General features: G+C 42.8%; 1 protein-coding gene across 6 annotated transcripts in view; it reads left to right on the top strand.

Moving 5' to 3' along the window:
* Positions 1-26714, top strand: part of SPATA13 (spermatogenesis associated 13) — a 162415-nt gene that overhangs the window by 44850 nt on the left and 90851 nt on the right. The window contains exon 1 of one of the 6 annotated variants that reach the window (XM_053385874.1): positions 11913-12046. The exons of the other annotated variants lie outside the window; for them this stretch is intronic. Coding sequence (XP_053241849.1) covers positions 12032-12046 — 15 coding nt within the window. The 5' untranslated portion in view covers positions 11913-12031. Of the gene's footprint in view, positions 1-11912; positions 12047-26714 lie in introns of those variants that run through there. 6 annotated transcript variants of the gene reach the window in all.

Here is a 26714-nt window from a genome sequence, read left to right as displayed (position 1 = left end):
CATAGAAATTAGCATCTGTAGTGTTTAAGCCAATATGGCCATGAGCCAATGCCCCAAGGCCTTTAAGTACTTAACACCAGTGGAACTGGTGGATTGGACTCCACAGATAGCAGAGGTAATAGTAAAAGCTACCTGTTTGCTCCTGTGGCAGTGCTGGTAGATGCAGCTGGCTGAAGATTAGGGTTCAATTGCCCATGCAGCAGTGAAGCTCACCAGGTAACCTTGGGCCAATTCCTGTCTTTAGGTGTGACCTAGCTCACAGGATAAGAGGGGGAGGGCAACATATGGCAGGATATCAGTGGAATATTGTAGCAGGAACCCCCCACCCCAATCATTCTGTTTGTACAAACTTCACACACTCACACACTACATACGCCACATTTCTGTTATAAATTCATAGAAAATCAACCATACATCGGATTTGCACTGTTCCATTTTATTTTACTCCATATGACAAGAACTATCAAAGGGGGGTGCCTTGGTCCTGGTCAGCCATAATCCCTTCACCGTCTCAGCACATCCACAGGAGCCCTGCCCAGTTGCTATGCCAACCCTGATGATCCCAGACAGAAGACAATCAAGATCACAAAGAACTTGCATATGGGAGTGGATTCAGCATGGACTGAAACAAAGGACAATGATCAGATCTTCCCTCTGGGGGCAGGAAACTGCAAACTCCCCTTTGTCTCCTGGAAGTGACTCATGGGGAGGGGGGAAAGGAGGAACTAGCCAGGTGACAAGACACTCAGGTTACCACCAACTCCTCCCTCAACCCCTCCTTTCTGTAATGTATGCATGATGTTTCTGGGGGTGGGCTTGACCTAGAGGAGGGGAATTTCAAAAAGTTTTTATAAGACCTTGCACACTATTTTTCTGGGTCTTTCCTCTCTCTTGCAAGTGAGGGGAACACCCTGTTGCAACAGTTCAATAAAGGCCAAGCCTACAGGCTGCTGTTTTGCTCCAAGTTATCCTGGTTGGTGTCTTTACTTTTTGTCCAAGGGAGCCCTCGGATATTTCCGGCAACAATATAAACAGAGGGATATAAATGGAATAATCAACCAACCAAACAAATGTTTTTACAAAACATGCACAATGCCTATTTGGGTGGCATTCATGTTGTAAATATAACATGTGCTCTAGCAACTGAAACATAGGCAAGCACATCAATGTCTATAACTCGTCCTGTTGGCTCACCAGTGACTGAACTGAGCTGCAGTCTGTGTTAGGGTTAGTTCAGTGCCAGAGAATATGCTTTGCGTGGATGCATGCTGAAGGCGCAAGTTTAACGCCTGAAGTCTTCCGCTCAAAAAAGGATCCCATGGAAGGCGCTCTGCCTAACATTTTGGGGAACCCAGAAGGGTCGTAGCTCAGAGTACAGCGTGCAAAGGATTCCAGGTTCAATCCGTGGTATCTCCAGATAGGGCTGACTACCAGTTAATGTCAGCAATTCTGAGCTAGATCATCCAAGGTTTGAATATACGTATAAGGCAGTTTCCTGTGTTCCTGTGTTTCCTATGTTCAGACTTTTCCTAGCCACTGCCTGTCGGAGTGGCCACTTACTTGCAAAATGGACCCAAAGGCATGGTGGTGTTTTTTTTATGTTCAGATCAATCATTCTCCAAATACTCTCAGCCAGTGTGAGAAAGCTGTGACCTGCCCTGCACGGAGGAGCATGGTTACGTAAGCCCAAACCAGACAGAGAGCCCTTCTTTTGTTTTGGAACAGAGGGGTGCAAATGGGACCAGAAGCAACCCAGGGAGGAGTTAATTAAAGGAGGGGGGAAGAGTAAGGGGGTCCCATCTTATTTGTTTGGGGAAGCTATTAACTCTTCGCTGTAGCAGTCTTGGAGGTGTTTGCTGTGATGGGATCATAACCCGCCCTCCTCAATCATCCCCCTCCCATGGGGTTTGGGTGGGGAACCACAGATGTCAGGAAAACTCATTTGGCGGCATTAATCAAAATGGATTAGATTGAGCGGCATCAAGGCTACCCTGTTAGCACAGCATCAAAGAGACGTCCTCTCTGCCCCAGTGGCCTGCATTGTCCACTGCTTTGAAATTCTGGAGCCATCCAAACATTTACTGAAGGGGCAGGGTTGCTGCGTTGTGGCTAAAAGCTCACTGGAGCCTAATCCCTCATGCACTTCTGTCTCCTCTGTTTACAGTATAACTGGGTTAAGTAATCTGGTGCATTGGGGTGTTGGTGGCTGGAGGAGTTCAGAGCCCCAATTAAGATCCCAGCCAGCTTGTCCGTTCCAACTGTTTCGTGATGGCTGGACTGCCACAGAGCCAGTTCGTGCTGGTATGAACAAATACGCTCCCACATTTGTGACACTGGTACAATGTTTCTAAAGCCAGAAGGTTTTATTGGCTGTTGCTTGAAGAAGTGCCTTTCTTTTTCCCTCTGCCCAGGAAGAAAAACAGATTGGGATTAGATTTTTGAAACAGGCCTGGTTTCTGCACCGTATTGTCGAACAGTGGGGGGCAGCGGCGTTAAAGTACCACAGATGTTTATTTGAAAACATGTTCTGGGGAGAATATAAAATTATGCAGTAGATATGACATTGCAGTGGGTGCTGTATTTTTATTTTAAATGCCACAAATGAATTTATTCATTGAGTAAATACAATCACCAGCTACCATATGTTTGACATTTCTCAGATGAAAGTATGGCAGATTAATATATCTGTGGCTTATGGCAATTGTCTTTCCTAGAAGACAATGAGCGTCATTGACTTGTGAGGCAGGTGAGTGAAGGGTTTGCCAACAAGAATAAGCTCGGAAGTGGGGCTGGGGGGGGGTCCTGACACTTCAACAGACACCAATACTCACAGCATCAGGGGTGGAGGGATATGTTATGCCCTTTCCGCAAGGGTATTTGGGTTACAGCCCATTTGCTTTCCACCATAGAAATCGATGCAAGCACCATGGACAGGCAGGGTGCTTGCAAAGTGTTCCTCAGGGTTCAATATGCATGGGATTTATTCAGTGCAATTCCTTTTGGTTGTCTTCCCTCGACAACATCTTCCATTGACCCTGAGAGAGCTCTCCAGCTATTCATGCATTTTCTAAATTGTCCCTCATGATCACAAAGGGACATAGTGGTAGCACTCAGGGATATTTATTGGCTGTGTTGACCTTTTAACACTGTGACAAACAACACTCATTCATTGAGGGGAGTGAAAACAGGCTGTTTTCTAGTTTTCAAAAAAATGCAATTCAGCTATCTGACTGCCTTCTTCACATGGGGCCACAGACACGGACTCTCTGTCTCTCACTCACTGTCTCACTCACACACTCTACCCAAAAAAAAAAAAGTGCTTGGAAAAGTTCACCTGATTTTTAGATATAGCAGTGTGATTATGTAAGAACATCCTGATAGAAATGACAGCATTGGTGGTGCTTATGGAGATTATCGGTGGCTACTGGCCAAATGGCTATGTATCTACCTCCACTATTGGAGGCAATATGCCTCTGAATTCCAGTTGCTGTTGGACTCAAATCCTTTTTGTGGGCTTCCCATAGGCATCTGGTTGGCCACTGTGGGAACAAGGATCCGTTGGCCTGATCCAACAAGCTCTTCTTATATTCTATGTGACAGCTAATTCAGGTAAACTCTCTAGATTCTTGCAGGCTAAATAGTTGTGTAGAAACTGGGGCTTCTCTCCCAATCCTAGCATCCATAGCTATGGGAGGGCTGGCCAGGTTGTTTGTCCCAGGTGAAGCCTCCAGAGGGGCACCATTGAGTCTCCCTGCCTTTGTGTGTGTACGCAAATGTGTGTGGGGTGTGTGTGTGTGTCAAACTGGGTCTTTGATCTGGGTGAAATAAAGCCCAGTTTCGCCCCTGTCCAAGAGAATCTGCAGGGAAGGAGGTAGCTTTTGAGATTTTTGGGGCCTAAGTCATTCAGGGCTTTAAATACTAATGTGAGCAACTTGAATTGGGTCTGGAAATGAACTGGCAACTCATAGAATCATAGAACCTTAGAGCTGGAAGGGACCTCAGGATCATCTTGTCCACCCCCTGTAATGCAGGCATCTCAGCTAAAGCATCCATGACAGATGGCTCTCCAACCTCTGCTTAAAAACCTCCAAGGAAGGAGAGTCCACTCCATAATTAAAGAGGAGGCTCCAGTAATGCATAATTATCTGAAACCTACCTTACAGGGTTTAGAAGAGGCAGAGGAACCAGAGACCAAATTGCAAACATGCGCTGGATTATGGAGAAAGCTAGAGAGTTCCAGAAAGACATCTACCGTATTTTTCGCTCTATAACACGCACCCGACCATAACACGCACATAGTTTTTAGAGGAGGAAAATCCGTAGGCATGCCACCCGTAGGCATTTCCTCCATAACACGCACAGACATTTCCCCTTACTTTCTAGGAGGAAAAAAGTGAGTGTTATGGTGCAAAAAATACGGTACTTCTGCTTCATTGACTATGCAAAAGCCTTTGACTGTGTCGACCACAGCAAACTATGGCAAGTTCTTAAAGAAATGGGAGTGCCAGATCACCTCATCTGTCTCCTGAGAAATCTCTATGTGGGACAAGAAGCTACAGTTAGAACTGGATATGGAACAACTGATTGGTTCAAAATTGGGAAAGGAGTACGACAAGGCTGTATATTGTCTCCCTGCTTATTTAACTTATATGCAGAATTCATTATGCGAAAGGCTGGGCTGGATGAATCCGAAGCTGGAATTAAGATAGCCGGAAGAAATATCAACAACCTCAGATATGCAGATGATACAACCTTGATGGCAGAAAGTGAGGAGGAATTAAAGAACCTTTTATTGAGGGTGAAAGAGGAGAGCACAAAATATGGTCTGAAGCTCAACATCAAAAAAACGAAGATCATGGCCACTGGTCCCATCACCTCCTGGCAAATAGAAGGGGAAGAAATGGAGGCAGTAAGAGATTTTACTTTCTTGGGCTCCATGATCACTGCAGATGGTGACAGCAGTCACGAAATTAAAACACACCTGCTTCTTGGGAGAAAAGCAATGACAAACCTAGACAGCATCCTAAAAAGTAGAGACATCACCTTGCCAACAAAGGTCCGTATAGTAAAAGCTATGGTTTTCCCAGTAGTGATGTATGGAAGTGAGAGCTGGACCATAAAGAAGGCTGATCGCCAAAGAATTGATGCTTTTGAATTATGGTGCTGGAGGAGACTCTTGAGAGTCCCATGGACTGCAAGAAGATCAAACCTCTCCATTCTGAAGGAAATCAGCCCTGAGTGCTCACTGGAAGGACAGATCATGAAGCTGAGGCTCCATTGCTTTGGTCACCTCATGAGAAGAGAAGACTCCCTGGAAAAGACCCTGATGTTGGGAAAGATGGAGGGCACAAGGAGAAGGGGACGACAGAGGATGAGATGGTTGGATGGTATTCTCGAAGCTACCAGCATGAGTCTGTCCAAACTGCGGGAGGCAGTGGAAGACAGGAGGGCCTGGCGTGCTCTGGTCCATGGGGTCACGAAGAATCAGACACGACTAAATGACTAAACAACAACAACAACAACCTTACAGGGTTGTTGTGAGGATGAAATGGGGAGGAGAACCATCTGTACCACCTTGTGATCCTTGGAAGATAAAGTAGTATATAATAAATAAATAAATAGATGATAGATGATAGATAGATAGATAGATAGATAGATAGATAGATAGATAGATAGATAGCAGGGGAAGGGTGTAAGAATGAAGGTGTTGCACACATCCTATTTTCATCTTCTAAAGTTTGGAAGACATGAAATGTCCTCAAAAATATTTTTTTTTAAAAAAATAAAAATCCTTGGTGGTCAGATTTGAGAAACTCTGCTTTATATAGGTTGCTGTGATTTTTTAAAAGTCCCTTTAGAACATGCTCAGCAGTTTGAAAAACAAACAAACAAATCATCCCTCTTATACAAACAAAGTTTGTTAGCTTTGGTACCTGAGGCAGATTAAGTTTGGAATCTGTGTCCATGTTGTTTCAAACACATCCTAAAACATCCCCCAGTTAATTGCTCAGGAAACTGCTGAAGAATGGTGTGGGAACTTGTGGCAGGGAAGATAACTTAATTTGAAACATTTAAGTGTCTAGGAGAATAGAATCTCTTATTTTGAGCTTTCAGTTTTTATTAGTTTCCAAATAACAGACTGCAAACCAGGACACAGAATGTGGCACTGGAGAGAATTAATTGTGTTCTGTCAGTGGTGTACCAGCAACTAGCATAATGGAACTGTTACAGTCACTTAACCGTGATGGAGTTCGTCTTGTCCTTTGGACTATGGCAGAGGTTTAATAATAATAATAATAATAATTTCACCTGCCTTTCAACTCAAGTTCCCAGGGCAGGTTACAATAATTTCAGATACAATATTAAAAAGAGTCTAAACCCCCAACCACTCAGAAAACTAGGAATAGACTTTCAATAAACATTCAGACTCTTGGGTTCTTACCCAAGATATTACAAGGTTTATCTGCTGTGAGCAACAACTTCATTTCCCTCTCCAAAGCTTTTCCCTTGCTGGCTTTTTATCCCATTAAAATTCTTGCCCTTGATAGTCTTTGAGTGAGCCCAAATGAAAACACCTTCCCCTATTCTGACAAGTCTCTTTTAACAGGCGTTCCAAAAAAAGTTTTCATAGTTCATTCTTCATCGCTTTGTTAATTATCCTCCCTTGATAGGAGAGATAATGCAGCCCACCTACATTATGTCGTGGCAACTGAAGCTTTTTTTTGCAGAGTGCATATTCCAAATAGAATAGAGGCGGGAATTGTATACACATCTACGTGGCTTTTAAGAGTTTTATACACTGTTGTATACGTTCTGGTTGTATAGGTCCTTCAATTCACAGCAGGTTAAGGGGGGGGGGGAAATAATTTATGAAATGACTCAAAAGTATGCTTGTTATGCCTAGCAATGGATTTTGTGGGATTTGCTGGGTATTTGAAAGGTATTAAGTTTTAATCTTGCGGAGCAATATTTGCCTTAAACCTGGTAGGAATGTGTCAGTACTGGCCCGGTTTTGTTGCTTTTTTTAAAAATTCACTGAAGGTATCTATGTCCTGGTAAATAGGCAGTTGGAGCATATATCACAGATTATATCTCATATGCTCTAACCACCCCTATTTACCAGGGATGGTTCCTGTTTTCTGGTGCCTGGCCTTGGTAAATCATTGGCTGGGCTTGGACAATTATGCATTGATTTATTGTTTCATGCAAACTTCGAAACTATGGTTACCAACCTCAGCCCAAGCAAGGTTATTAAACCAACTTCAAAGGAAACAAGGGACAATGTTTAAGAAGCAGAGCTCTGCAACAAAATGTTGCAGTGTATCCCTGGTGTACAGGGACACGGGTGGCGCTGTGGGTTAAACCACAGAGCCTAGGGCTTGCTGATCAGAAGGTCAGCGGTTCGAATCCCCATGACGGGGTGAGCTCCCGTTGCTCGGTCCCTGCTCCTGCCAACCTAGCAGTTCGAAAGCACGTCAAAGTGCAAGTAGATAAATACCTCCAGCGGGAAGGTAAACGGCGTTTCCGTGCGCTGCTCTGGTTCGCTAGAAGCGGCTTCAACATGCTGGCCACATGACGCCGGCTCCCTTGGCCAATAAAGCGAGATGAGCGCCGCAACCCCAGAGTCGGTCATTACTGGACCTAATGGTCAGGGGTCCCTTTACCCTTTATCCCTTGTGTACATGCATCACCTGGTTCCTTTGCTCCTCTGACCCATCCTGTGTCCTTTCTCAATAAACTAAAGCCCACCCACCTACTCTTTTCACACTCCCCTCTCTAAAACATAGTGTTCAGAAACCCACACGTACTAAAACACATTACAATAATGCCCATTGGAAACAATGGAACCTTATGTGAATGCTCACTGGAAATAATGGGAGCTCTGAATGTCAGCTTTCATGACAGGGCTCCATTGAAATAAATGCAGGCCTTAGTGTTAAATGTAATGCAAACATGTTAACTGCTCACTTGAATAGAATAGGAAATGGACAGAAAAGAGTCTGGAAAATCTCACTATACCCAGTTCTCACTTTGGTCCTGATGCTGGAGGTGATGGAAGAAATCTATCCAGCCTTGCTGCATATGTAGCAAATAATAAGAAAGGTCAAGGGGGAAGGGAAGGAGAGACTTGGCTTGCTTTTATCTACTTCGGAGATTCTCATATACTCCATTGCTGCATTCAGATGGCACTTTGTCCCGTTTTCCTAATGTTTCCTTATCATGCCACACTTTTGTGACATTTTGGTTGTTCCTAATAAAAGTGTACGTATCGCTTAGCTGTGGATTTGGGAGTTGTTGGTTTTTTTACCTATGGCCCAGCATGCCTAATTCTGCTTTTTTATGTGCATTTTTTAAAAAGACAGTTTTGGAAGCCTGATCTGCCAGTGTGGAAATAATAACAAGCGGCTATGGGGCTGCATATTTTCATTTGTAAAGAGTTTTTGGTTGTCTCCTGAATGCATTGCTGGAATGAGTCACTCACCTCAAATGGCTTGCCAAGGAAACTGAGTGAGAGCTGATGAATTGACTGCTGTCCACATAACAGCCCCATTGTAATAGCTTCCTCCACTCCCATCCCATCCTTTAATTGTGCTCATTACACCGTCAAGTGCACTTACCTGTGCAAATTCTCCAGAGGCACCACATTAAACTTTTAAAACTCTTATAATTGTATTGCTGTCCTTTTCTTGCTGTTGTACCAAAGGGTAGTACAAATGTAATGCAGCTGATCTCGTTGTTAAGAGCATGGGTAGGCAAACTAAGGCCCAGGGGCCGGATCCGGCCTAATCGCCTTCTAAATCCATCCCACAGACGGTCCGGGAATCAGCATGTTTTTACATGAGTAGAATGTGCCCTTTTATTTAAAATGCATCTCTGGGTTATTTGTGGGGCATAGGAATTTGTTCATTTTTTATTATATATATTTCAAAATATAGTCTGCCCCCCCCCCCACAAGGTCTGAGGGACAGTGGACTGGCCCCCTGCTGAAAAAGTTTGCTGACCCCTGGCTAAGAGAGTTAAGGTAGACCTGGGGCCCCCACATTTCATGCCACCTCCCTTTTCCCCTTTCTGGTGGTCTGTGGGAGAGAATATTTTCTCCCTCTTCTAACACCAGAGCCCAGGGCCACTCAAGGAAGCTGAGAAAAGAAAGTACAGGAGAGAAAAGGAAGCTCTTCTTCACAATGGGTATACACTATGGAATTTGTGACCACAAACTGTAGTGATGGTTACTGACTTCAACTGATGGCTTTAAAAGGAAATTAGACAAATTCATGGAGGATAAGGCGATCAATGGCAATTAGTCACAATGATGACTGTATGCTACCTCCAGGATACTTCTGAATGCCAACATCATGTGTCTGTATACCAGTACCTGGAGAACATGTTCTGCTCGTGAGGTTTCCAGAGGCATCTGGTTGGCCACTCTAGGAACAGAGTGCTGAACTAGAGAGGCTTTTGGTTTGACACAAAATGGCTCTTCTTATGGTGCAAATTTCCACTTTATTTATTATCCACTTTAGCTGTGCATTCATGTTATATCTGCATCCTTCAACACCATGATTAATGCAGGCCATCTTCCCGTTTTTCCAGGGATTTCCAATCCATCTACAACCCATGGTTCAGATACATTCTCTCCTCCTACCCTCCTGTCTCAACTCCTTGTCTGCCAATGATCTCTACCATCCCTCTACACTTAGACAAGATTAGTAACTTGCCTGTAGTAATGGGAAGGAGCCTTGTGCTATTGCTGGACAGAACTATACTTGCCTCTTCTGAAAGAAGAAATCTCTATGTCTTTTCCACAGGCTGATCAAGTTTCTTGTCCAAGGCATTAGCTGAGCCAAAATTCTCTTTTATGTTGGGGAGGGGATGACCAAGGGCAGTAGTAGGCTTTGGAAAGTGATTACAGTTGTCAATCCCTTCCTGAAATCAGCATTGGCCCTAGATGTTTTGCTGCTTGAAACAAGAGTCCAAATGGCACTAGACACAAGATTTTTAAAAGTCTTGCAGCACCATTCAGACACCAATTCTTGCTGTTGTGTACCTCCCAAACTTTTATAACCGATTCGCATTGTTGTATGGTGGACCCAGAGTACCTGGGATCTGGCAGGCAGTGTAAAAGGAGCTTGCTTTTTAATAGGGAGAACTTGAAAGGACTGAATTCTCACAGCTTTGTGTATCTAGCTACAGTTGTAAGCACAGACAAAAATAGCAGTGCCTAGTTGTTTGCAATAGTTGTCAGTTGCCACTGATACCATCTATTAAGATGGAGCAGAACATGATCATAAAGTTCTGTGTGCTTCTAAATTGGAACCTTTATGAAACTGGCAATGGTTATATAACCATCATGCTACTTCATTAAATGTGGATTAATGTCAATAACATTCTTTTTTGTAGGCTTCCTTCCAAAGCAGAACAGCGAGATTCTTAACAATCTGACACACAGCGGAAGGAATATAATTGCCTTTTTTTCAAATTTAAATGAAGTGCAAATACATTTCCATTTTGGGCTTTTCACTGCTGTGTTTGAGCCAGCCTTTCTTCAAAAGGTTTTGAAAAACCTACCTGGGGGCATGTGGATTATTCTGAGTTGCAAAACTGTGCTGTGTTTCCTAGGTGCCTTTTGCAAATTGTCAGATTCTTTAATCAAAATCAGAATATTTAACAGTATCTCCTGGGCTACATCTACTGTGTGCATCCCTACAGCCCAGGTTACACTGGTGAATGTGCACATGGGTTTGTCTGAATTGCTCAACAAGACTTCAAGCTGGTTGCCTATTTAGTATTTTATGACCTACCGTATGTCAAAGAGTTGCAGTGAGGGTGGAGGAATCATGTCTCACCCAAACTGCTTCTGGGAGGAGGTCATGAGAACCCCCAGAACAGCATGCAAAGGGAGGAGATACTTCTGGCTTGCATGTAGAAATGCACTGCAAAGCCCAATCTTACTACTGGGGTCCCTTTTAGCTGGAAATGCCTGGAAACTTCTGCCCTAAAAGCATGTATTGCCCCCACTACACTAGCCTCTGGCCTCTCCCCTTCATAAATGCAGCAGCGGACTAATATTTTAAAAACTGTAGTGCTTGTCATATATAGGAGATGGATATGCACCAGAGCCAGGCCAAGTTAAGACATGTTGAGGCTCTAAACTACGTCTAGTTTAAGAGGCCCATAAGCAATACAAAAAAGTGTATTAATCTAACAGAAAGGACAATGAAAATAGAAACAATAAAGTTTTATATGCGCAAATAAGTGAGGATGCAACTAAAAACTAAATCTAACTAAAACGTAACATTTTAAAAATATTCTTTAGAGGCCTTGCGTAATCTGATGCCCTAAAAACTGTAGTTTATTTAGTTTATGTGTAAATCCAGCACTAATTGGAGTTCTACCTTAACTACCCCTAGAATCCAGCAAAAATGGAGCTTTAGGGTCAGTTCTAACAGGTGTATGCATCATTCAAGTTCATATTTGGTGTTTTGCATCTCTCTGTGTGGACAAATTCAACAGAAGAGTGCTGTACTTGAAATAACCCGCATGTTATCTTTGCAGAGTTTGATCTGTGTTGGCTGATTCAGACATGCAAGTCGGTGCTGCAGTTGTCAACTGCTGAACATGTGGGAAGGGGTGTGGCTCAGACCTAGAGCAATAAGTTTTGCATGCAGGAGGTCCTTGTTTCCCTCTCTGACATCTTCAGGTAGAGCTGGAAGGAATCAATACTGAGTTGGATGGGCCAGTTTAATGCAGCTTCCAGTCCAAAAGCAGAGGAGATGACAGAGTGAATGCTCAATATTAACTTACAATGGTGACCAAGGATGCCATATGCACATCACCGCCAGCAGGGTTCATTGATGATTTACAGGTGACATCATAATTGCATCCCTGCTGAGTGAGCTTATCTGTTCTTAGTACTATAGAGGAAGTACTGTGGGAGGAAGAAGTGTGTAGGATCTGGGAAGAGAGGATACAAAGGAGGTAGACAGGGAAATCAAGGAAGGATGGAACTGAATGGCCTGAGGTGTAACAGCCCATGGATTTTCCCCAGGTAGGACATGTTATTTTATAAGAATAAAAAAGGGAGTGGTGAATTTAATAGAATGCTAAACATAACATACTTCAAGCCATAAGCTTTCTTTCAGTTCATAAGCCTGAACTGAACCTGCAGTTGACACGCCTCATTGGAAAGCTGAACTACATTTTCCGGTAATAAAGTGGTCTGACTTTGCTCTATCAAGCCTGCTTTCTCAAGTGGAAAATATCAACAAGCCCTCAAGCTCAGTAATTTAGTGGAACTCCTTGAAGTGCTTACATTGTGCAGCAGGTATGGTATGGTTGTGTGAAGTTATTGCATTGGGGAAAGAGATCCGTTGCCCCTGCTCTCACATTTCCTCAGTTAGGCTTGGGAAGCTGAGAAACGGCATTTGTGTGATGACTTCTTCATGGCGCTGCTATAATGTGTATGGGTGGAACTGACTTTTATCTTTGCTAGGTAGTTTCTATGCCAAAGTTTCCATGACATTCTCTTTCGGCTGGCAGCAACAGCTACTGGCATGGAAACTTTTCTTTTGAAGAGCAAGATCAACCATGGGATCAAATGCAGTGTGCTGCATAGTCATCACCTAGAGAATCTACCTAGTCTCTCCATGTGATAAGAAATAACACACCCATATGAAAGTTCCCATGTGGAGGAGCAGTTTCCCAGTACTACATTCTGGAGGTGTCCTGTGAAACAGGAGCAGAAGCACTGGAAAATTAAGGTGCCTCCTACCCACCCATATTCAGTCTCTGCAAATACTCCAGAAGGATACAAGGATGGATGGTATCAATGGACTTTTCACCCACCCACTCATTTGGCAAGCAGAAGGAGGAAGTTTGAGCTGGCAGGAGACCAGTAGAAGTGAGTAGAGGATAGCCTCCACTCAGTCCAACACACAACCCCACAGCCCAGCATAATCAGGGCGTTGGACTGCAATCTGAAGCAGCTTCCATCCTAAACCCCAGCCAGAAGCCCTATTAAAATGGATATAAGTAATCTGGTTCATTCAAGAGTACTTTGAGCTGATTATACTACTTTGGCTTTGAAAGAAAGCTTCCTTCTTTCATGTGAGCTTCCCTAGAAATAATCAGTAGAGATTGATGTGGTGAGGCATCACTGTGGAGCAACCCTCCCAGTGCCAGTGTCACCACTGCTCACCTAGATAGCACGTGGATGAGGCAGGGCAGTGGCAAGGTCAGGGCTGCGCTTCCGCTAATATGTCCATGCAGCCCCACCTCAGCGCCACCAAAGTGCAGCGAAGCTAGTGTGGGGAGTACAGCTCCATGGCATTGTTCCACCATACCAGCCGCTATTGGAAATGCTTATTGAACACAATGAATTGATCTTTACCTTCAATTAAGCCATTTTGTAGTTTTTCAAAATTATGTTCAATTACCTTGAATTAATGTAAATTGCCTTGAAATTACATACTTTATTAAACATTATTGACAAAGTGTATTTTATTGCAAAGGATAAACAGGCCTAAGGAACTTGCGAGAGGCACAAGGTTTTTGATATAGAGGGACTGGCGTATGGCATTTGGCATCTGAAGGTATGGATGACAGTGATTGAAATGAGTGTGTATAGATAAGATCTACCAAGATGAGGAGTACTTCTCTCACTAGAAGGATTCCAGAAATAAAAAGAAAGAAAGCCATGAAGGTCATTCCGCATTTGAAGTACAAAGTGGGAAGTGCTGTCTTTTGTGGGATGAAAGGGGCCTACTAGATTCTCCCTCAGAGCGCTGGCGCATTAATTCCTCTGTTCCCATGTTTGATCTTTCCCTCTGCCTGTTTTAGCGGTGAGGATCTTAAAAAACAAATTTTCTATTCACAACACCCAGTATGCCACTATTCAATAAAGCCCTTTACTGAAATAAGCAGTAGGCAGGAATGAATTGATTATGTCAAGTATGCTACAGAATAATATAATAGGCTCTTCTGTACTAAAATTATCTGAATTCTCACTAGGGGCAAAGACTTTGTTAGCCTGTTCCCTTAAAAAAAAATTTCCTCAGAGCAAAGGGCATGGTGACTGTTTCTTTCATCACTCCTTCTGCATCTATCTCGTGTGATGTGGGTGGAAGCTTTGTCAAAATGGATAACTTTCAGGTTGTGTTCTGGCATTGGAGGAATTATGGAAGATCTACAGTGTCTTGGTGTCAACACTGTATTCATTTGGGCACCTTGTTTAACTCTTTTTTATTTGTCCAGGAAATTCAAATTATTGCATTTTTTACTTATTTTTACTGGTTTTGTTCCTCTCAATTTTAATGTTGTGCCAGAGCCAGTCCTACCATTAGGCAGAGTGAGCATATCCTCCAAGTGTCCCTATTTTCCAGGGACAGTCCTGGAATTACAAAATCTATCCCAGCTTCTGATTTGATCCCGGAGTGTCAGGGTGTAATTTGGAGAGGAGAAGCAACTGCAGGGGTCACTATTCCTTCCCCAGCTTACTGCCCTACAATCCCCTCCACCAAAATCCTGCTCTCTGTTACTTCCCCTTGAGGCATGTGCTTTCATTGCCAAGCCAGAGGAGTCTCAGGGGACAGATTTTTTTCCTGTTTTTTCATGAGCTGAGCTAGATAGGCAATTGGGTAGCAGGAAGCTGTGATTTATTTTTCAGAAGGGAATGTTATGCTTTAACATTACAGTGGTACCTTGGTTACATACGCTTCAGGTTACAGACTCCACTAACCCAGAAATAGTACCTCAGGTTAAGAGCTTTGCTTCAGGATGAGAACAGAAATCGTGCTCCGGTGGCGCGGCAGCTGCAGGAGGCCCCATTAGCTAAAGTGGTGCTTCAGGTTAAGAACAGTTTCAGGTTAAGAACGGACCTCCGGAATGAATTAAGTACTTAACACGAGGTACCACTATATTGTATGCATGTGTTGATGTTTTGTGTTCGTTTTAAATACAACAGGGGTCCTCAACCATTTTGAGGAACACGTGGATTTCTAAGATACAGTCACGGGCACTACAAAATATCAATTTTATGGAAGAAAAACCTGTGGTGCTCAGAATACCCATACTCCCCACTCCCAATAAAATAGACACAAAGAAAGCAGTTCTCAAAACAACAACAACAGGCAAGCTCCCCCTCCCGTAACCAACCCCTTCAAAACTCAATAAAAAAATTAATCACCCCATGTAGTTGGGACCAAGGAGTTTATCTGAGGGTGCTGTACATGGTCCTGGGAATATTTCAGAATAAAAAGAAATAAGCAAAATTTCTAAAATTCCTAGTGTACCGTATGAATAACGCTGAAGCAAAAATGCTACTGAGGGCAATGCTCTTTCCAAATATAGTGCATTATTTAGCCTTCGGGTTGGTATATTTACTTTCTAGCTGATACTGTTATGGTCAGTTTTACACAGGGAGGGGAATTCTGTACCAGAATGTGACTTAATCACAAATTATGTACCATGTACACGATACTGTATGTAATGTTTGCTGATAGAGATAAAGTTAACTTGGGCCCCAATACATTGCTTTAGCAGCTACCCACTCAGGTTTTTTAAAAGCAACCCACAGAGGAAAATGAAACGTTTTGTCTTACAAAATAGTTTCAAATTATTTTTTGTGGCAGTTTAGAACTTGTTCTGCAGGATGGGACTCCAAAGATCCACTGGATACATTTGACGCACATCCAATGCACATTTAAAACACAGGACTCCCCCCCCCCAAAGTATTCTGGGAACTGGAGTTTGTTACGGGTGCTGGGAATTGTAGCACTGTGAGGGGAAACTACCATTCCCGTGATTCTTTGGGAAAAGTCATAGAACCATATTTAAATGTGTGGTTCTGCCCTAAGGAAACAGTGTTTTTCTTTTTTGTGCAGTGTGAAGTGGCTCCCTACTCAGTTTTGCTCCGTTGGTGAGTATAGCCAGATGTGTGGCAAAGTCTGGAGATTATTTATACCACTCTTTGAGGATCAGGCCCTGCCTCCATCTGACTTCATTGCCATAAATGTACATTTCAACAGATCTAGAGCAAACAAGGTTACCTGGCACTAATAATTCTTCCATTGGGGAAAGTCATCCCATCAAAGTGCCCCAGGCTTCCTATAAATTATATTTTACTCAGTCTGTAGGTTAGATGTTTCCTTTCATGCAAACATCAAGAGATATTTGTAAAACAAGTCTGAAGTTTCCTACTAATGAAATATGGTGCTTAAGAAAGCAGGACTGTTTTAATGAGTTTGCCTTTGTAAGATATATGCTGCCTTTTAGATCAGGGTATGGTGAGAATAAAATAACTCGCATTAAGATCTGGAGATTTGCAGTATTTTAAAAAAATGTATAACAAATAAGAAAATTTGAAAGAAACAGAAGAATTAGAGAAAATGTAGCATACTGTTGAAATTGCAAGTCTATGTTGCTCAGACTAAAAGTTGCTACTACCGCCATAGCTGGGAGAGCAGGAAAGCAGCAGTGCCCCATCTTACAAATACCACAATTGCTGTAAATTTATGTAAGTTTTAAAACCAATTTACCGTATTTTTCGCTCTATAACACGCACCTGACCATAACACGCACGTAGTTTTTAGAGGAGGAAAGTCTGTAGGCATGCAACCCGTAGGCATTCCCTCCATAACACGCACAGACATTTCCCCTTACTTTTTAGGAGGAAAAAAGTGAGTGTTATGGTGCAAAAAATACGGTAATTTTCATGGCTTTCTACAAAAAAATGGTGGGGATTGTAGTTTGCCCACTGCAATACAGCTTCCTGCCCAACAGCTGCTGAGCAGGGTAGTACGGCGACTAGACCTAATGGTCAGGGGTTCCTTTACCTTTACTTACTTAAAGAAGCCATAGTCTCTAGGTAGAGCAGTGCAGTAGATCACTGACTGTACTGTATACATTGTCCAGAAGCACACTGACTTCCTGTTACTTGGGTATATGTACAGTGACTTGCATGTATGGCTTGGGCATCTGATTGGTGGCCTGTGTACTAACAAATTCTGACAAAAGGCAGCTTTTAAAACCATCCGGGATTAAACAGCATGCGCTAGCCATTCACACTGAAGTATGTCTCATGTTGTTTGAACTCACCTTTAGTCATTTAAAGGTGATAAAAGAACTGCATAAGCAAACAGTGTAATCGGGTACCCCTCAGAAGGAAATAATAAAATGGAAAGTAAACACAGAGCAAACTATAACATGAGTGAACATGTGTTCAGTACATTTGTATGATGAGCAGCAGGTGTGAACTGTGTTTCACTATGCTGGCTTTAGGCTAGATTGTGTACTCCTCACGACAGGAGTTATCCTTTGCTTATGTTATACAATATTACACCATACACACTTATCACACTAATTAATAATAGGTAGCCTAGCAGTTCGAAAGCATGCCAAAAAAGTGCAAGTAGATAAATAGGTTCCACTCCGGTGGGAAGGTAAACGGTGTTTCCATGTGCTGCTCTGGTTTTGCTGTTCCGTTGTGCCAGAAGTGGCTTAGTCATGCTGGCCACATGACCCGGAAAAACTGTCTGCAGACAAATGCTGGCTCCCTCGACCTATAAAGCAAGATGAGCGCCGCAACCCCATGGTCATCTGTGACTGGACTTAACTGCCAGGGATCCTTTACCTTTAACCTGCACTTAAATAAATATCCACAATTTACTCATATCATGTGTTCCCTGCAGAAGAGCTCTGTGTAACTCAGAAGCTTGCAGAATTTCACGAACAGTGTGTCTTATGTTAGCCTCACAGTTTACTCTTTTTCTGGGGCCAGTGTGGCACAGCCACTACAGATAGGGCTGGGAGAGGCCCCTGATTGAAACTCTGAAGAGCCACTGCCAGGTAAGATAAACAATACTGGGACTAGGTGGACCAATATTTTGATTCTGTATAAGGCAGCTACCTATGTTCCTATGGCCGCCCTACTACCTTCTTTGATTGCACACACACACACTGCAGAGTGGTCCTCCGTTAGGGAATTCTTAGCAGCAGAGTCCCTTTGTACTCATTTCTTGCTTTTGGGCTTCTCATAGGCATCTGGTTGGCCACTGGAAGCAGAATGCTGGACTAAAATAAGGCTTTGGTCTGATCCCTCAGGGCTCGTATGTTCATATCAAGGAGCAATCTTCTAACAATTAGTTCCCATTGAGAGATAGCACCTGAATATCTCAGGCTATTAACATTCCATTGCCAAGTCCAAGATTATGGCCAGGCATTACCTTAAGGCAAACCCACAGTGATAGTTCTATTAACAGAAATCTGATAACATCATAATATCCAGAGGCTGAGCCACTAAGACTGTTGCACTAAAAACAATAAAGAGTCTTTTGACTCCTTAAAGGCTGAACTTTCTGGCATAAACTTCCCTAGACGACACAGCCAATCAGATCCACAATCAATCAGAAGTATATAAATGGTGGCAAGCTACAATAGCAGTGGTAAGCAGTGAGATCAGGGAAAAATGAAATGCAAGAATTACAGGCAGTGACAATTGAACCAGAGGTAGAATGCATGCAAAACACAGAAAGTGACCCCTTGAGAAAGCGTGATTGCTTTGCTGATTTAGTTAACATTTATAGTGGAAAACTTGCTTCTCTGTTCAGGCCAAGATGAATAGTTTAACTTCTTGATTGATTGTAATTTTGCATTCTCACCCTGAAGTGTCCCTTTGAAATTCTTTTGCTCGAGTATGGCCACTTCATGTTCAGCAGCAGAGTGCCCAGGTAGATTGCAAAATGTTGTTCCACTGGCTTATGAATATTGCCATTTTCATGTCAAATTTGGATCCATTGGTTCTTTAGTGTGTAGATTGGTCTGTTTTTCCTGTGTACAACACAGAAGGACTTTGCTGACAGATGATGATATACATTACACTTAAATACAGGAGTATATTTGCCTGCTTAATATATTGGGCATTCATATATGTTGTCTTTTTTTTTGTCATTTCAGCACCAGTTAAAGTCTTACAATAATTCAGGCTTTTGTTGGTTATCAGTCCCATAAATGAGTCCATGTGTGGCTCCAAACTATTTTTATAGATGGTAATTTTGAGGATTTGTCATGGGTTTTTTTTTATTTGTTCTTTTGATGGTATTGGAACTATTCAGATTTTAATTGCTTCTGCCTCTCTCTGGGTTCTTAGGATAAAGTGTACACTAAAATATATTAGTACGAAGCTAAGTTGCTACCTGGCAGGCATGGACCATCTTCTTGTTATGATCTTAACGTATGCTGCTGTGGGACCCTTTTTGGCTGAAGAGTGAAAACCCTTCAAATATATAAATTAAATAGATACAGTAATGCAAACTATTTGTCTATCTACTACAATTATCTATTCTGACTGGCAACAGGTTGTCTCCATGGCTCAGGGGTTTGACATCACTTATTGTTTGATATTTAACTAGAAATGTCAAGGATTAAACCAGGGACCCTCTGCATATTGTCCTGTTTCATGTGACACTGAAGCCAGCTGTCCCAAAGCCAATCACAGGGACAATCAGAAAGGCCAGGCCAGGTCATGGTCCAAAGTCAAATTCCAGGGGAACACAAAAAAGGCAGGTTTCAGGAGAAGTCAGTGGTCAATGCAACTTTCCCACTTTTGATTAGGTATCTTTTTAGTGTTCACTGTGAGTCTTCACATTAATTGTGCTTTTCATTTAGCCTTATTTCACTTTCTCAAAAATATTTCTTTTAATGAATATTTACTTTTGCAGCAGCTTTTGTGCCCTGAAAAGCCTAATCAAAGTGTATGCATGCTGTCTGTTTGGAGAGAGAAATGTCTCTGCAATTCTCTTTGTCTGCAGTTATTTTGGTATGCTTGATGGGGCATCAACACCCACACAACATCTCAGCAAAACGTGTATCATGTGCAGAGCTATTAGCCATGTATTAGTGCTTACCCATCCACCTTCCACTGCTCCTGGCATGACTTTCCAGATGGTCAGGCTACTAATGTGCTGCATGTACATAGCTAGAATGCTCTGCTGACAAGCAAGGAGGGCATGCAAGATTAATATTGTTGGCTGCCTTCCACGGCTGTGCCAAGCAGGGCTGAGCTCAAGGGAGGAATCTCAATGGCTGTAATCAGGAGGACCAAACTGTCCACACTCTGGTTTTGCTCAAGAGTGTACATTCTTTAAAGATGCAAGAGGCATTAATCAAGTTCAGCTATCCATTGTACCAGGCAACAACACTTGGGGTGAGAAGCTGCACCAGTGCAGGGTGGGGCCTGGGGAGAGTTTTGAGGACCGGCAGAGATCCTCACATCTGAAGTTCCCCACCCCTACTTTGGATGAACTTGTCTTTAGACAAATGAAGCCTTTAGCAGTGCATTCCTATCCATGTTTTCTCGTAAATCTTACAGTGTGCAATGGGGTTTACTCACTACTAGACGGCAGCCTTGTGAATCGTACCTCAGCTTTCTTCACATTAAATTCCAAAAGCCATTTCTTCTATTGATTGATTGATTTTTACAATAATTTCTATACTGCTTTTCAATAGGAGGCGAGAGTGATCTGTCGCTTGAATCCTGCTTGCAAGCTTTCCACAGGCATCTGATTGGCCACTGTGAGAAGAGGGGGCTGGACTAGGTGGGCCATTGGCCTGATCCATCAGGCTCCTCTTACGTTCTTAATATAAATTCACAAAGTCCAGAATACAATAGAAGCCTGATCAGCAAACGGTAGAGTTTTCATTCCCTTTTTGCACATTAACGTTCAAGACAAATCCATCTTTCAAGGTTGAGCAAGAAGAGTAATTTAAACCGATACTTTAGGAGTTCCTCAAAAGTTTATGTGTCTATGACACTTGCATAGCCTGAGGCTGTTGTACCACTCATAAAAGTACACCACGTAGGCAGCTGAAGAATCCACAGAACAGATCTGTGATGGACTAAGTTGGCTTTTGAATTCCCAAGATGAGGGCTCTCCACAGAGAATGCCATGTCCCCAGCTGACTACCTTCCTATCAAATAAGTATTTGCAAAACATGGAATGTGAATTATGCAAAGTACTTCTGTTCCTTCAATGCTATGGTCATACCAATATATCTACTACTAGTGCTTGGTGAAGTGAAGGTGTTGAAATAATCTGCAAAATAAATATTTCAGTGGTGATATTCATTAGAATATTCTATCTTGATTCTGTAAACTGCCCTGAAAGCTCCACTGAAGGGCAATTGTAATATTAGTTGAACCAGACAGTAGTATTTATATTTAAAAATCATTTTAGTTGAATTTTTATTATTTTTGTACACCGCTTTGTAAACATGCATTGAAAAGCAGCATAGACGTATTTCAAATGGATGGGCAAAAAATACCGTAATTTTTGAATTGAATACAAAGAAAACTAAAAAGGGAATTAAAAACTGTTTGGAATTTGTAGGAAATGATTATTCGCTCCCTATTTAAAATTCTCTACTAGTGTCAGCCCTCTTAAAGTGATAGGGACCTGTAGTAGTGATACACTCCTGAACATGACTCTTATTGTGGGGCAGGGAATAGCAAATTTACATTACTGTTTGTATAAGTCTAACCTCCCAGATACATGTACATTCATACAATTTGTTCAGCCTCAGTCTTACAAATATATGTTCTTCATTGGCCCAAAATCCCTCCACAGTATTGCCTTTGCTTTTCAGCACTATTGAGATTACCCAGAAGTTGCCACTGCCAGTCTGTGCTGCACTCTTGCCCTGAAAACTGCGCTTTTTCAGGGCCACGCAGGATCTAGACCCGAAAAAATCACTTGGGAGGGGGGGATGTGAGTGAAGTGCAGGTCACGGGACTCGCCTGGGAGTGCATTCTGACTGACGCATGTCTCATTTTGGGATGTATCTCAATTCACTTGGGGAAGTCCTACTGAAGATGAGCCCTTCTCACTGAGAAGGAGACCACCCCCCAAAAAATTTTTTAGCTTCCATCACACAAATGCTTGAATCTTCTGCTTGAGCCATTTGAAAGGGCCTATGGTTTGACCCCAGTTTAGGAAGGATCCTAGTAAGGAAGAACATTTTTAAACAAATGATACGGCCCTCATAAGGTAATAATGGATCACAGCAGGATCTGCCTGGCAAAACACGCAATCTGAAAAAAAGCAGCTTTGCGGTGGCTGGTTTCAGCCACAGTACGGACTTACTGGCAAAAGAAGACATTACAACCCACCAGCGAAACGAAAGACAAACAGGTCCTACCACTTCTAAGGCCAACTGGGCAAGAGCCCCAGAGCATGAATGTTCCAGAAGAATAAAAGGGGATTTTCTCTTTGTGAAGAGTCCAGACAACTCTCACATTCCATTAGCAAATCGAATCTCTAGGATGAAACTTACATGTAATTCTTGGCTAAAACATGACTTTCACAAGCAAACCAAGTCAAATGGAGCAGCTAGGTAATTTCCAGGATTTGGGTGACTTTCATTTCTTTAAAGGTTCAAATCCTTCAAGATGGCCCTAATGCATGTAGTATTTTCAGATGCAATCCTAAAGGCTCTCTCACATCCGACATACCACCAGGCTCTTGCCCAGTACCTGCTTTTCCGTCTATCCCAGTACCTGATGGGCAGAGGCTCCTCAAGATCTCAGACAAAGAGAGAGGTCTTTCACATCGCCTGCTGGATATTTTTTCACAGGAGATTCCAGGGATTGCAAACCCTTTATCTATATGCAGCTTTGTACTATAGTGCTGTGGCCACTCTCCCTGTTCCACATGGGAACACTGCAGCGGCAAGGCCAAGTCTTGCATTGGGTGGCTTAATTTTCATGAAAAGGGTTCCTGCAAGAGCATGGGGAGGGTACAATTAGTTCCTCTGCACCGATCATGCAGAGAAGCAGCCCGTGGTCAGAAACACACACTCCAGGGAGCCTTTTACATTATAGAATTTATCCCGCAACACCCCCGTCAAAATGGGTATTTTGCAGGTTCTATTTAGAAGTGAAAAGCAGCCGCTTGTTCAGCAATTGCATATACCATTTAAAAAGGTAGCAAAAAAATAATAAAACAGGTGCTTCCCAAAGCAGCTCTTGGGTACAGTTATTTAATTATTAACACAGCTGCATTGCTAGAGTGGGGGTTGCAGAGGTGTTTTTTAAAGCACCCTTCAGACTTTGCCCTTAAGCCTTTAGCAAGCCAAAGTAAACACAGGTTCTGCTGTTTGGATGCTGTCGTCAGGTCCTGTTTGATGACTGCTCACTGGCAGTGCTAATGCGTCCTCTCTTTTCTCTCACCACCACGGAGTCCCTGGGAACATGTGTCCCTCCGTCTATCTCTGAACACCAGTTGCTGGGAATCACAAGTGGAGAGAGCACTGTGGCACTCAGGTCCGGCTTGCAGGCTTCTCATAGACATGAGGTTGGTCACTGTGTGACCAGGATGTTGGATGAAATGAACCTTTGGTCTGATTCAGCAGAGAACTTCCTATGCTGCTTGCCTGCATTGGCAAGTGCTATGGAAGGCAGACGTTTTCTGAATACCTCAGCTACTACATATTTAACTCAGATGGCGATTTTACACACATTTACTTAGAAGTAAGCCCTATTAAGGGACGCGGGTGGCGCAGTGGGTTAAACTGCAGAGCCTAGGACTTGCCAATCAGAAGGTCAGCGGTTCGAATCCCCGCGATGGGGTGAGCTCCCGTTGCTCGGTCCCAGCTCCTGCCCACCTAGCAGTTTGACAGCACGTCAAAGTGCAAGTAGATAAATAGGTACCGCTACGGCGGGAAGGTAAACGGCGTTTCCGTGCGCTGCTCTGGTTCGGCAGAAGCGGCTTAGTCATGCTGGCCACATGACCCGGAAGCTGTACGCCGGCTCCCTCAGCCAATAAAGCAAGATGAGCGTCACAACCCCAGAGTTGGCCACGACTGGACGTAATGTTCAGGGGTCCCTTTACCTTTAAGCCCTATTAAACATGGTAGAACATCCAAGTAAACGTGAACAAGATCAGCATTCTCATGTTGACTTTAGAAAGTTTAGAGTGTTCAGTGATTTTACAGAATGGTGCTAAATTAGGTATGAAGGCCCATTTGCTACTTTCAAGAACAATGTAAAGTGTAATTAACTCATTTATCCTGTGTTGTTTATTTATTCAGGACGTTCCCATGCTACCCTTCAGTAGAAACTCTCAGGTTGGCGTAAAATAATACAGTGGAAACAAGTAAATGTGTAAAACATTAGAAAAGTAAAACAGCAGAAGTAGCAATTAAAATTGTTATTTATGAAGGGCACAGTCCATTGCAATGTTCTGCGCAAGCATCATTAAAATTAATAGAAGTTGCAATTAATAGAAGAGAGCATGATGGATTGTGCCATTTAAGTCACAATACTTTCCTTAAAATGAAAATACAACCACCCCTAAATACCTAAGACTGGAATGACTGCAAAAGGTCATTAAAATTATATATTTCAGCGCTAAACTTATTGACAGGAATAAGAAACTTAGGATGAGGACAGCTCCCCCCATGAAAGTGGAAAGTGTGAGATGAAAGAGTTGAACATCTGTAATGTTGGCATTTTCATTTTCACATTTTGTGTGAACTCTTTTTATCCTCTGCTGCATTATTCTCTGTTGGCACTTAATTACTGCCAGGTATAATAATGACAGTGTTGTTTTGTTGGTGGCACACGCATAAAATAAAATAAAATAAAATAAGAATGATTGTGCTTGTACTTAAGAAATTTAAGATTCCTGGGGCAAATAACTGTTTTTCTTCAAATACTGATGCAACCAACCTTACTTAAAGCTGCACAAAGAAGTCAGGGAGGAACAGGTTTGGCTCCCTTTGTTGCCCAGAAAATGCTAGGAGCAAACCTTCCTGGCAGCAGGTTATCAAGTTACAAGCATTACATCATCAGAATATGTTCTCATTTGCAGAACTGTGGCCTGAAGCCATTTCACAGTTGGTTGCTGAGTGGTGCAAAGTTGTGCCCTTATAGCAGTTAACTCTTTAATGAGATATGATCCAGAAGAGCTGGTGTTAAGCCATAATAGGAGGAAGTGAACCACAGTGGGGGGACAACACACTTTAAAGGGAGCTTGTTTGTTCTTGAGGTGTGCAAACTTTTGTAGGCAATTGCCTTCTTCATTGGATTTGTGCCATGGAAAAGGGAGTGTTAACACATTAAGTTAAATAAATCACAAACTAAAACGGAATGCACATACATCAAGCCTCTGCTGAAGTGAGGCTACCTGCTTTCCAGAAGCAGAAATTGGAGGGTCTCTACTCAGACACATGTGATTTGAGCTGCAGGTTCCTGCAGTGTTCCATTCTTTTTAACATTTAAACGTGAAATGCCCTCCTATCAGAGATATGCCTGGCACCGATATTGTATTATTTCTGTTGCCAGGTTAAAACTCTTTAAAAATTTGCCCAGACACTTTCAATTACAGGATTCTTTTACCTAGTTGAATAGTTTAATCTTCTCAGTTTTATTGCTGTATTTTGTACTGTATTTGTAGATTAAAAGGTAGAACAGTTGCCTTGGGCACAATACCACCTCACTGCTGCCCACTCCTCCAGCCACAAGACTGCTTCCATTTCCTCTGTGGATTCCACATGGGGGACATTGGTGTCTCTTCCTGCCTCTCTCCCTGCTGTGTGTGTGAGGTCTCACCTACCCACCCATGTGCCAATAGCAGACTTTTATAAGATGCAGGAGTGGAAGGATAAGTGAGGGGCTTCCTGGCATGGAGGGAGCCTCATGCTGAGAGCCCTCATAAATGTAGGATTGGGCTTTGAATGCCAGCTGTCAGAGACTGGCAGGGCTTTGACATGTGTGTGGTGGAGGCAAGGGACCTAGACAGTGACCCAGGAGAAGGATCCAGTAATTTATGGGGTTTGATGCAGGAGCCAGTGCAGATAGGAGAGTCAGGGCAGTCCAAAGTGGAAGATGTGGTGGAAGAAGGAGAGTTGGTTCAAGCGAGGGACAGGTCAGTAGATTTCCCACCTTCTACTGCCCCATTGTCTCCTAGAACCAGGAGGGGCTTGAAGTCTAAAGTTGTGGGTACGCAACACATCAGAGGATGATATAAAAGCCAGAGGAGGTGAGGGACCCTCTGCCACTGCAACTGCTCCATAGGGCCCAGACCTGTGGATGGATGCCTAGAGGTTAGAAGCACTTTGTTTATCTGAAGCACTGTGGAAGCTGCTGTGTTTCTCTTGCCAATAAAGAGTAGTTAACTATCTGATGTGTGACTTCCTTATCTGGGACTAGTTGGGATACCAGTGGACCAATTACCTACGTATTGGGAGGTGTTAATAATAATAATAATAATAATAATAATAATAATAATTTATACCCCACCCATCTGGCTGGGGTTCCCCAGCCCATTGTAGAGGGACACATATTTGGACTTTACGCAGCCTGCAGGATCTATAAGGCAACATTATTTAGAAGATTTATGATGCAGAATTCATACATTCCCAAGACTTTATGTGGGTTTGTATCTGATAAATATTCCCATTAATTTCTATATCTGTGATTCACCAAGCACTTAGCATATGTTTAAATCCCATCCACTTCAAACTACATGGTAAAATGTTTTTGATTAATCCGGTTCTAAATGTACAGTTTGGATTGATGAAACCATTGTTCAGATATTAAAGGCATTGGCCACAATCCAAATAAGCATCCCCATGCCTGCAAGACAGACTTCCTCTTTGCTGGCAACACAATGGGGAAGAGCCCTGGGGGCTCCCAGAGCACCATTTGGGAAAGCCAGCATGGA

Source organism: Podarcis raffonei, chromosome 4, assembly GCF_027172205.1.
Source record: "Podarcis raffonei isolate rPodRaf1 chromosome 4, rPodRaf1.pri, whole genome shotgun sequence".
In the NCBI taxonomy this organism is placed as follows: domain Eukaryota; kingdom Metazoa; phylum Chordata; class Lepidosauria; order Squamata; family Lacertidae; genus Podarcis; species Podarcis raffonei.
Note: the sequence above shows the minus strand (reverse complement) of the source record. Positions and strands in the feature narration are given on the sequence as shown.